General features: G+C 30.6%; 1 protein-coding gene and 1 non-coding gene across 2 annotated transcripts; one reads left to right on the top strand and one right to left on the bottom strand.

Moving 5' to 3' along the window:
* Positions 1-6831: 6831 nt before the first annotated feature.
* LOC105779034 (uncharacterized) lies at positions 6832-7365 on the bottom strand. Its single transcript, XM_012602788.1, has one exon. The coding sequence runs from the start codon at positions 7363-7365 to the stop codon at positions 6832-6834; it is 534 nt and encodes a 177-aa protein (XP_012458242.1).
* Positions 7366-11385: 4020 nt separating this feature from the next.
* Positions 11386-11492, top strand: LOC128040791 (small nucleolar RNA R71). Its single transcript, XR_008195597.1, has one exon. It is a non-coding gene; the product is annotated as a small nucleolar RNA R71 (small nucleolar RNA).
* Positions 11493-13115: the final 1623 nt, after the last annotated feature.

Below are 13115 nucleotides of genomic sequence, written 5' to 3'. Positions count from 1 at the left end.
ATGAAACACCAAAATGTGTGATTACGGGATGGGCGGAATGTTGAGAATCCAAACACTACAATCTCATTCCAAAATGTAACATTATGGGTCGCAATATAAAATTGGGTCAACTAAAATTTAATATTATTTTAACATTATTCTATCGAAATTAAATACTTACATAACCTTATTCAAAATTGTGCATTTATAATAACACAAAAATAAATTAAATATTATTATAAAACATTTTTAATCCATAAATGAACAACATTTAGCATTTGTGAATGCCTATTTAAAATTTTACTATGAGAGTTTATTAATTTTAAATTAATATATAATGTTATTAAATTAATATACTAATTGAAGTTATTAGAATTATATTGTAAGCATGAACATGTATGAGTGTTTGGAATGGTTGTGGCAAAAAAATTCTAAAGTTATATTATAAATCTTAAAATTTTATATTATAAAATAATTTATGTGTATTTTATAAAGTTATAACCAAAAAGTTATATTATTTAAATCCTAAAAATTTTTAAAGTTTTGACCAAAATGTTTATTATAAAAATAATTTACATGTTATAAAAGTGTTACAAAAATGTTATAATATACTAATTTATAAAATTTATGACCAAAAAGTATGGATGCAACTTATTTACATGTCTATGCCATATATGATAAAAATAGTTATTTATAAAAAAATGCTATAATTTTTAGTCATACTATTTATCCAAGTGTTGTGAAAGTTATTAGACATTTTATAAAACTTTTATATATTATAAATTTTATATAATGTTTTACATAATTTATGTCTTACAAAAGGGTTATAACCTAAGTTTTTCTCTAAATTAAATTTATATAATTTTTATAAACAAAACTACAAACAATTTGCACAATAAATCCAAATATATTATGCGGTAGACGGTAGTTATGCAAATACAAAAAGGTTTTGTATCATATAATGGGTATGATATCATTTGAGATAATGGTGACAAACAAAAGCAAGAGAAACAACTCATGAACTCTTTAATTCGAGACCTTTAAAGTTGTGAAATGTGATTCAGAGGATATTTGATGTTCTAAAAAAAGATTTACTATATTAACATCACTTCAATATAGGATAAAAAAAAACAAGGTTGGATCGTACAACTATGTTGCATAGTTCATAACTTCATTTATAGGTGTAATTAGGATAATTTATACTTTGAAAAGTAAATGGGAAAAGACGATCTTGATAATATTAATTATACAAATTCAGATGATGAAGAACTCGATCAAAGATCAATAAATGATAATAAGGAGCATATGTTAAATGTTAAACAAGAAATAACCTAACAAGTATAGAACGCTTATGCAATCAAAGTTATAATATTTATTTTTCTTGTTATTTTATTCCTAATCATATTATGGACTAACATATGCATATTATGTAATATTTAGAACTTTTATAGTAAGTAATATTTAAAAATATATATAAATTATGTAATTACAATTTGTACTACTAAATATGTCATAAGAAATTTGATATAATTATACTCTATTTTCATCCAATTACTTTGTACTATCCAAACAAAAATGATAATAATATCTTCTCCTGTCTTTTTTTAAAAAGCCCTTACGTTTACTTTTGGGAAAATTAGCCATCATTCTTTCTTTTTAGTAATTTTCAAACCCAAATGAAATTATTTGTAACGATGCATGATTATGTGGAAATATTTAATTGACGTGGCTGAAATGATGTGGATTAAAAGTTGTATAAGCTAATAACTAAACGCAAAAAGCCTTCAACATCCCTCTCCTGATTTCAAAGAAAAATTGCTAATTCCAATCAATTTGAGAAATAAAAACAAACTGTTGATTGATTTGAAAAGCAAAGCAAATCTCCTCATCTTTCACTTACACTTATTTTATTTATTCTTATATTTTGGTTGTTGAGCTTCTAAAACTTATTGTTTGTAGTTGTTGTCGCATATCAAACAATACAAAATACAACATTGGTGAATAGAATACAAATCAGTTTTTTCTTAGTTTACTTTTAATCAACCAATCTTCCAAACAATTCACCAATCTAGGACTACGCCAGGCGGGTGTTATATTATGTATAGAAGTTATCTAAATTCTATTGTATTCGTTAAATCTGAATATTTACACGCTATTTATAGAGGTTATCTGGGCTTCCTCATGATATGTAGCATGGTTGTTTGGGATTCCCTGGGATGATTGGGAATGTTTCATCCATCAGAATGAGTTGTGGTCTGATATAATTTTAGATATGATCTGACTAATATCCTGAGAGCTGCCAAATTGAGTATGTAAATCTGTCAAAAGTTTGATCCGTACGAAGTTCACCTTAAAAGATCAATTATTATAAGTACCCAACAAGAATAATATCGAAAAGTACACCATCCTGAGTGAAATGTTCAACATCTGTTTGTGTCAAAAATCCATCGAAAGTAGTTTATGTATGAATATCTTTTTGAGAAATGCATTCATTTTCTAAAAATGAAATAAAATCAGCATTGAATGGTTGATGCAATTGTAAACCAACATCTGACTAAGACAAGTGCATCTTTCAATTAATAGTATAGCTACAGTGAGCAGAGATATCGTTCCCACGAAGACTAAAAGTACTAGTAATTATTGTCTTTTTACTGTTTAATCGATAAATTCGAGTGATTAATTAAAACTAAAATTAACTAATTTAATTAACTAATAAACACGACAAAGAACAAATCAAGAAAATAATCAAGAAAACAACCAAGAAGTGAAACAATACCCAGGAAAGAATTCATCTAGATTTCATCTGTCATTATTAATCTAAATTACGTAATTTCTTCACTTAGTTCCTTGATCCATAGAAATCCCTAAATTATGATAATATCTCTATTCAAGAATAAGAGCAACTGACTTTAGGTTAATTAATTGAAATTTCTCTCTAATTAAAACCCTTATTATCGCATTAACTAGATCTATGCATTTCCCTATTAGATTTGACTCTAATCTGGTAGATTTATGTCGTCCTATGTCTAGGATTGCATGCAACTCCACTCAATTATGCTAGATCTACTATTAAACAAGGTTTATTCCTCCTCTAATTTAAGCAGATCAAACATGGATCAATAGTTTAGAAATATTAAACCAAGAATTAAGCACACATAATTGAGAATAAGATCTAAGTCTTTATTGCTTAAAATAAAAATTAAAATACAAAATTCATCATAGGGTTCATCTCGCCTAGGTATTTAGAAAATTAGTTCATGCTTGCAAATAAAAACATCCAAAATACAGTATAATCATAAGAAACAAAGAAACTGATAATAATCTCCAAAGAAATCAAAAGGGAATATTTAATTTTGATGGAAATCTGCTTCAGAATCCACTTCAATAGTGTTTTTCGAGTTGTTTTCTTGAATATTTTATGACGGCTCACTTCCATCTTCTTATATTTGTCATATATTGTTCTTAGAATGCTCGAAAAACCTAAAAATTTTGTTTCCCTGCAGTTTAGAGTCCAAATTTGTGAAATTGGTACAGCTTGCCACATGACCGTTGCCACATAGCCATGTAGCAGCCCATGTGGCTCACACGGCCATGTGGCCCCTATACCTTGCTCAATTTTTTTAGTTTTCACTCATTTCTCACTCTTTTTGCTCCCAAATGCTCTCATAAGTATAAAAATATGAATTTAAAGGATTAGGAGACAAAATTCACTATTAACATCGAATAATCACCCAAAAATCATTAAGAATGAAACTAAAACATGTTACTTTTAGCACCTATCAAATATTCTTACACTTAAGCGTTTGTTTATCCTCAAGCAAAATCCTCAACCCACATTTAAATTAACTTCCATCAATTTATTATTTTCACCGATAATATCTTAGGATAATTTACAGATAATCATACATTGGAAATTCATTCTAAAAGGACACTAAACAATACAAGCAATCCAAGCAGAGAATTTAAAGCTTTAAAAATAATAGGCATCTCCCCTATCTAAAAAATTACTTGAAATTCAAACTCAACAAGAAATAACATTCTCACTAAAGATTCACTCAAAGCACTCAAAGTGTTTAAAATTCAAATAATGTGCACTCAACAATCAAACGAGAAATGTTATTACCATAGGCTTACTTGAAAATTAAATCTCTACCACTATAAATGAGATGACATACCAATCAAAAGGTCTTTACAAGATTGTAATGGAGCTTAGGTTAAGGGTATCGAAAATGTCAAAAAAGTTGGTTAAAATCGAGAGTCAAGTTGATAAGTTACCAAATTAGAAAAAAAATCAAATGCTGAATTAAAAGAATTTAAATCAACAAGAAATAAAGAATAAAAATGAGTTTTTCAACACAATATGAAACTAAATATTCAAGCTCAATCATTTTTTTTCATTTTTAAAAAAAAAATTCTCATTTTTTTCTGTTTTTTTTAAGAGCAAAGTAAAATTCAACAATGCAAATGATGAAACATAGTTAAGCAACTAACCAAATCAATTCTTGACAAAAAGGGAGTCAATAAGAAGGATAATTTTACAACATCAATATGAGTTATGGGTTAACATTAACGGGTGATAGAAAAAAATTGTTGTTAGGATCAAGGGGGTTTACTAAAGGTCAATACAACAGGTAAACTGATTAAAGGTTAGGTGGGTTAAATCCTAAGTGCCTCTATCATCTCAGTATACCAAATCAATAATATGGTCTCGACATGTATAACTGAAATAAGTTCTAAAATAACAAATTAAGTTGACATTAGACTTGTCCATGGGCCGGGCGGGCCGTCGGGCCATGGGAGGGTTCGGGTGAAAATATAGGCCCGAAATATGGGCTTGGGCAAAAAAACTAGGCCCGTTTAAAAAATAGACTGGGCCTCGGGCACCACTTTTTGGCTGGGCCTGCCTACCCTACCAATATAATAAATATATATTTTTATTTTATTTTTAATTTTAATATTTTTTATTTTTAAAATAATTTTTAATGTTTATTTTAAAATGGGCCGAAGCCAAAGCCAGGCTCGGGCTTATGATATTTTTCCCGGGCCGGGCCTGGGCAAAATTTCAATCTCATATTTTGGGCCGGGCCGGGCCCAGGCCTAGGAGGCGGGTCAAAAAAAATTTTCGGGCCCGGCCCGGCCCATGGACAAGTCTAGTTGACATACTCTCAACCCAAAATAAAAATGAGCACAAATAATATATGCTCTATAAGCTCAAAAGCTCATAAAGCATTATGATTTTGATGTCAAACTTGCAAATTTAAAATTTCAAGATAATGCTTCAATTTAGGAAGACAACCTAAAACAATAATTTCTGAAAAATAACTTATCATGCTTGACTCTTTCGCGTCTTAAAGCATAAATTAAATAATGCACAAAAATCCACAAATTATTCCAAAACAGAATCAATAAAAACTCCAAATTAAAAGAATTTACTCAATGGTAGCTATGAGAAAATTACTTAAAAATAAATAATAATTTAGGGATTTTATTGCATAAGCATGTAAACAACCTCCCCACACTTAAGATGTACATTGCCCTCAATGTACAAACAGATAAAAATAGAATAAGAAAAATATCATAAGGGATGGAGAGAATTGAAACTGCCCTGAATTTGGATGAATTTGTCGAAATAATGAAATACGGAATTGTATGAGATTCTAAATGAAGTACATGTTTCCAAGCAAACTAATAAGAAAATAGACAAAATAAATAAGATAAAGAGATTGCAAACTAAAAAACTAATTGAAAAAGCATAACAAAAAAATGCATAATAAAATAAATAAAATATATAAATCTAGAAAATAAAAAAATAAAAAATAGGGCTTGGTGTAAGGAGGGACAAAGGAACAAAAATAAAAAAATAAAAAAAAAGAAAACAAAAGAAAAAATTAGCTTTAAAGAGGAAAAAAGTACATAGCCATGTGAGCCACACGGCCATATGGTCAGGCCGTGTAAAATCACCCAGACTGTGTGATTAAAAAATAGGTAAAAATAAGCCTAGTATCTACACGGCCGTGTGCGGTGATCATTCGCTCCTCCCATGCTCATGCGCGAGGGTGTATGGGTCACACGATCTAGGACACGCCCGTGTGCTAGGCCGTGTCACACACGACCATGTCTATAGACCGTGTTAAAATAAAATTGAAAAAAATTAGCTCCAGTATGCACATGGCCTGGGACACACTCGTGTGTTCAGGTTATGTGTCCCACACGGCCGTGTGGATCACCCCAAACTGTGTGGACTTTTTTTAAAATTTTTTTAATTTTTTTAAAGTATTAAAAATAAAAATAAATGTACTATATATATTTTATTTTTAAAAAATAATAAAAATAAATTTACTAATGTTTTTTTAAATAACATGAAAGTAAAATAAATAAATAAATAAAAATACTCGGGTTGCCTCCAGAGAAGCACTTATTTAGAGTCTAAGCTCGACTTCCCTTTTTAGCTAACAATTAAGGCGGATCTTAGAGCCGAAGCTCCTCTCTCTCATTGCCAATATTACCACCAAAATAAAGTTTGAGACAAATATTGTTTACCTTGAATGTGTCGTAATCAGGGTGTGTTACCTCAATGGTTCCGTATGGAAATACATTTTGTACCACAAATGGGTTCAACCCTCTTAACTTAAGCTCTGAAGGGAACATTCGTGGATCTGATTTGTCTAACAGCATTTTGTCCCCAAGTTTGAATTGGTTTGTCCTCTTTACATGCACACTATGGCATTGGTTAGTTATTTCTTTGACTATTATTGGGTTCTCATTAGCCTTTGTTCACCATTCATCTAATTCATTGAATTGCACCATTCGCTCTTCACTAATCTATTGATTTTTATCACCTTAAGACGGATACTATTCGAACAAGTATTCATTAGTAAATTCCTCAAAAGAATGTTGAGCCACATGATTACTAACACTAATAGAATAATGAGTATCATCTCGCTCACTAGGAACTCTAACAAAATCACGTGCTTGAAGAGTAACATTTTCATCACCTACACTTAGCACAAGTTCACCACTACCCACATCAATAACAATTTTAGCAGTGGCTAAAAATGGCTGACCTAAGATCATGGGTACCTCAATATCCTCATTTATGTCCAATATAACAAAATCAAAAGGGAATATAGATTTATCGACTTTAACAAGTACATTGTCAATAATACCCCTAGGATACCTAATTGATCTGTCAACTAATTGAATATTCATCCTAATGGGTTTTGGTTTCTCGAGACCAAGTTGTTTGAACATTTTATAAGGCATGACATTTATACTAGCCCTCAAATCAGCCAAAGCTTTTTCAACACTTAAACTACCAATAAGACAAGGAATAGTAACTGTAACACCCCGACCCATGTCCGTCGCCGGATTAGAGTTATGAGGCATTTCCGATCAAAGCTCGACTCAAAATTTTTTTAAAATTATGCTTACTCAACCACGAAATTTCATTCCATATATATATTTTATCACATAACATATTAAAATCAAACATGCATCATTAATCAAATTTCATATACTAATCATGTTTCAACAATTCAACCATATCATTATCATTTACCTAATCAAAATTTAATATCATAAATCAAGCATATATCCAAACATTTATTTCATTTCAATTTACTAACTATACTACATATTACAACATAGGTAATCTATTCTGTTTGGACAGCTCTTATACATCAATTTGGACAGCATTTATATACCAAATTAGACAGCATTTTCACACCAAAATTTGGATAGCATAAATACAACAATTTGGGCAGCATATATACAACAATTTGAGCAACATTTTTACACCAAAATTGGACAACATAAATTCAACAATTTGGGCAGCATATATACAGCAATTTGAGCAGCATTTTTACACCAAAATTGGACAGCATATATACAACAAATTAGGCAGCATTTAAGCATCACCTATTTGATCACTAATAGAACATTCAAATAATTCATACCATTTCCATCTCCCAAACTTAACCTTAACACACTATCTCTTAATCTCATATCAAAACAATATGTCACTTATAACTAATCAAATGACCATTATAAACTGTACCTAAAAAAATTCAATATACAAGAAGTCATATAAATATAACTTAGCTCATATAAGCTTACCATGATCTAAATCACGACCATCACCACATTAACATCACATAACCGAATCATAAAACAAATACATTACACTTATATACATCATAACCCATACTTCTCAAAATGAACTTATACTATAACCGAATATTCACAACCATTAGCAACATAATTAAGCCATTTTCGCATGGCTATATGTGCACAATTCAAGACCAACCATAACAAGCTAGACTATACATGCCATAAGTCATAAATACAAGTTTTCTTTCAAGGTACCAAAATAGATATCGATAGTGTGATGACGTTTCTTGTCGATCCCGAGCTCGAGCTAGCTTCCAAAATCTATAAAACGAAGAGCAACATACACATAGTAAGCTTTCGCAGCTTAGTAAGTCATAAGCATAATTATAAATATTTTAATAAGGGCATAACAACATTTAGCTAGCTAGCTGAATTCACATAATTTACAAAACAAAGATATCATTTACTACCAAAATCATACTTTGATCTCACATACCTATTAAATGGCCGAATATAACTATCATAAATTACATACATGCATAAATTTCACTTTTAATTTCATAATGACCTCAATAGGTCGAATCACATACATATGTTCAAGTATACTACTCCAAAAATGCATATTCACATACCTTATGTCAATTCAAGTAATCAACTTACTTTGTATCCATATAAACATTTACTATCACATACCTAAATCCGTAATTTGATTTTTTTTCATTCAGTCTTTACCTCACATTTGCCCGTTGAACCGTTTGGAATTAAAAGGATACGCGGATAATCGAAAAACTTATACAATGCCAACGTCCCAGACGTGGTCTTACATGTAATCTCATATCGATGCCACTGTCCCAAACAGGGTCTTACACATAAACATAAGTCGATGCCAACGTCCCAGACGTGGTCTTACACGATAACACATATCCGAAATCCTATGTCATGACATATGTATCCTACCTATTCCTAGGGTTCGTACGGGGCTTTCGGACATTAAATCACGATCGAATCGAACTCGAAACATAGTCCCTATCTCAAAATCACATTCGGCCAAATACATATGTATATTTGAATAGTTCATTTCATCACATAACATTTATATATTTTCATGTTAAACAACATTTAAATTCCTATAGACTTACCTAGGACGTTGTCGAACGGTTAAATCAGCTACTCGACCACTTTTGTCTTTCCCCGATCCAAATCCAATTTCTTTAATTCTTGATCTAAACATATTCAAATTAAGATTATTTAAACACCATTCTATTCAATTTAGCCTAAAAACACACAAATGGGAAAATTACAATTTTGCCCTTACATTTCACACTTTTTACAATTTAGTTCAAATTGTACGAAAACACAAAATATTCCAAATTAATTACACTATAGTATGGCCGAATACTCCCTAGTATCATATAGGTCCTTGCATGTCATATATTTCACATTTTAGTCCCTCAAAATTTTTTTTTACAATTTAACCTTAATTACTCAATTTCATCAAAAATTCAAAAACAAACTATGTTAATCTAATACATATATTTTATATTTCACCTTCAAACATCACAAAACTCATAAATTCATCAATGGCATATTTCAAAATCATCACCAATTCACAAAATTGAGGCCTGGGTTTTAAAGAACACAAAGCAATGATCTCAAAAAAGTAAAAATTATAAAAAACCGAAACCAAAACATACCTTAATTTGCTTGAACAAGGGCTGAATACCTAGCTTGGTTTTCTTATTTTCTTTCTCTTTTCAGTCGGCACAAAAAAGATGAAATGGTCACTTTCTTATGTTTTTTTTTCTTCTTTTTTATTATAATAACTTTCTAATATATATTTTATTATTATAACCTTTATAACTAATATAAAAACTATACATTATAACCATATGTCGTCCATTCATTTATTAGATGGCAAAATTGCAACATAAAACCTCCATATTAAAAGAACATCCACTATTCGGCCCTTCTAAAAATAACCACAAAGTTTTTATTTTACGCAATTTAATCCTTTTATTTAGTCGGACACTCAACCGACGAAATTAAAGCATGAAATTTTCACACAAGTAAATTCACACATAATAAATACAGAAAATAATATTAAAATATTTTTAGGAGTCGAATTTGTGGTCCCAAAACCACTGTTCCGATTAGGATCAAAATCGGGCTGTTACAGTAACTCCTTGGATATTTAAGCTTGTTGAGTAGTTTATTTTAGAGAATGACCGAACAATCCTCATTGAGCTCCACAGTTGACAAGTCGTCTAACTTCCTTTTATTTGTTAACAACTCATTTGAAAATTTTTCATATTTGGGCATCTGTGAAAGAGTTTCAAGAAAAGGTAAGTTAATATGCAATTTTTTTAAAAGCTCAAGAAATTTACCATATTATTCATTTATGCGGTCTTGCTTCAATGCTACCAGATATGGAATTCGTGGTTTGTATTCTCTAACCACCAGCTTATGCTCTTTCTTGCTTTCCTCAATCTCATCATTTTTTTCAACAGCTTCTAGATTCAGTTTCTTTTCAGGCTCGACTAACATTTCCTTGTTTCAAACAGTGACTGCGTGGACTTACTCTTTTGGGTTAGTTTCAGTGCTACTAGGTAAACTACCTTGTTGTCTTTCTGAAACCAGTTTAAGAAGCTATTCAATCTGATTTTCAAGCCCTTGAATCGATGCTTGTTGATTTTTCAGAGCTATCTTAGTGTTTTGATATCAAGTTTCGGGCACTAAAATATAATTAGCTAACATCTCCTCAAGGTTTGGTTTTTTTTCTTGCTGATAAGGTTGCTGAAAACTTGAAGGGGTTGTGACCTTTGATTTCCTTGACCACCCCGAGAGAAATTTGGATGATTCCTCCATCTTGGATTATAGTTATTGCTATAATGGTTATTTTAAGGTCTAGAGTTGTTACCCATAAAGTTGACTTGCTCATGCTCTATATTAGAACCGAAGGGTAATGATTTTGGATTGATTATCCCCGCTCCAATTGCATCACATTGCATTACCAGATTCATTGTGTTATTGCAACTCAAATCATCAATATTTTTATTCAGTGCTTCCACCTGACTTGCCAACATAGCAACTGTATCCATGTTAAAATCACCAACTGCTTTAATTAGTTTTGTTCTCATGACTTTCCACTAATAGTTATTCAGTGTCATCTCCTCAATACAATCTTGAGCTGCTTTAGGTGTCTTATTATTCAATGTTTCACTAGCTACTGCATTAATTAGTTGCTTAGTCGAGGGGTTCAAACCTTTGTAAAAGGTTTGAACTTGTAACCACAAAGGTAACCCATGATGAGAACATCTTCTCAGAAGATCCTTAAATCTCTTCCATACATCATATAATGTCTCCAACTCAATTTGAGCAAAAGAAGAGATGTTGTTCCTCAACTTAGCTGTTTTAGCTAGTGGGAAATACTTCAACAGAAACTTCTCAGTCATCTGATCCCAAGTCGTGATTGAACCCCGTAGAAGTGAATTCAACTATTGTTTTGCCTTACTCCTCAAAAAGAATGGGAACAATCATAAGCGTATGACATCATCAGTAATGCTATTAATCTTGAATGTGTCGCAAATCTCTAAAAAGTTAGCCAAATGAGCATTCGAATCTTTATCTCACAACCCATCAAACTAAACATATAGTCGTACCATCTGAATTGTGTTCGACTTCAGCTCAAAATTGTTTGCAAAAATCGCTGGTATGACGATACTCAATTCAACCCCAATTAGTGTAGGCTTAGCATAGTCAAACATAGTACGACGAGCAAGACGTGCAGGAGGCTGCTTATTATTTTGATTATCATTTATCTCCATAGTAATGTCATTTTGCTCTTGGTAATTTATTAAACTTTGTTGACCTTGCCTTGCTTTTCTAACTTCTCTACGATTTTTGCAAGCAGTTTTTTCAATCTCACTGTAAAAATTTAATGGTTCCAACGAGTTGCCTCTAGTCATAAACCAAAAGAACCTGTAAGAATAAAACAAAAGAAAATTTTAAATGTAAGAATTAAATTAAAAACAAAAAATATTAAAATTAAAATTAAAATTAAAATTTAATAGAAATAAAGTTTTCCTAATATTTTAGTCCCCGACAACGGTGCCAAAAACTTGATGCCCATGAAACCAACTAAAAATCTGAATAAGGCAAGTGCACCTATCAATTAATAGTATAGCTAGGATGAGCAAAGATATCATTCTCATGAAGACTAAAAGTATTAGTAATTGTTGCTTTTCTATTATTTAACCGATAAATTCGAGTGATTAATTAAAACTAAAATTAACTAATTTAATTAACTAACGAACACTACAAAGAACAAATTAGGAAAATAATCGAGTAAATAACCAAGAAACCAAACAATACACAGGAAAAAATTCACCTAGATTTCATCTATTATTATCAATCTAAATTATGCAATTTCTTCACTTAGCATCTTGATCTATAGAAATCCCTAAATTATGTTAATATCTCTCTTCAAGAATAAGAGCAACTGACTCTAAGTTGATTAATTGAAATTTCTCTCTAATTAAAAACCATATTATCACATTAACTCAATCTATGGATTCTCCTATTAGATTTGACTCTAATACGGTAGATTTATGTCATCCTATTTCTAGGATTGCATTCAACTCCACTCAATTACGCAATATCTACTCTTAAACAAGGTCTATTCCTCCTCTGATTTAAGCACATCAAACATGGATCAATAGTCTAAAAATACTAAACCAAGAATTAAGCACACTTAATTGAGAATAAGATCTAAGTCTTTATTGCATAAAATAAAAATCAAAAGATAAAATTCATCATAGGGTCCACCTCTCCTAGGTATTTAGAAAATTAGTTCATGATTGCAAATAAAAACATCCAAAATACAGTATAATCATAAGAAACAAAGAAAATCATAATAATCTCTGAAGAAACAAAAAAGGAATCTTCAATCTTGATGGAAATCTGCTTAAGAATCCACTTCAATGGTTTTTTTTAGTTTTTTTCTTGAATATTCTATTACGGCTCACTCC

The sequence above is a fragment of the Gossypium raimondii genome, chromosome 4 (genome assembly GCF_025698545.1).
Source record: "Gossypium raimondii isolate GPD5lz chromosome 4, ASM2569854v1, whole genome shotgun sequence".
Taxonomy (NCBI): domain Eukaryota; kingdom Viridiplantae; phylum Streptophyta; class Magnoliopsida; order Malvales; family Malvaceae; genus Gossypium; species Gossypium raimondii.
This window is presented reverse-complemented; position numbering and strand designations above follow the sequence as displayed.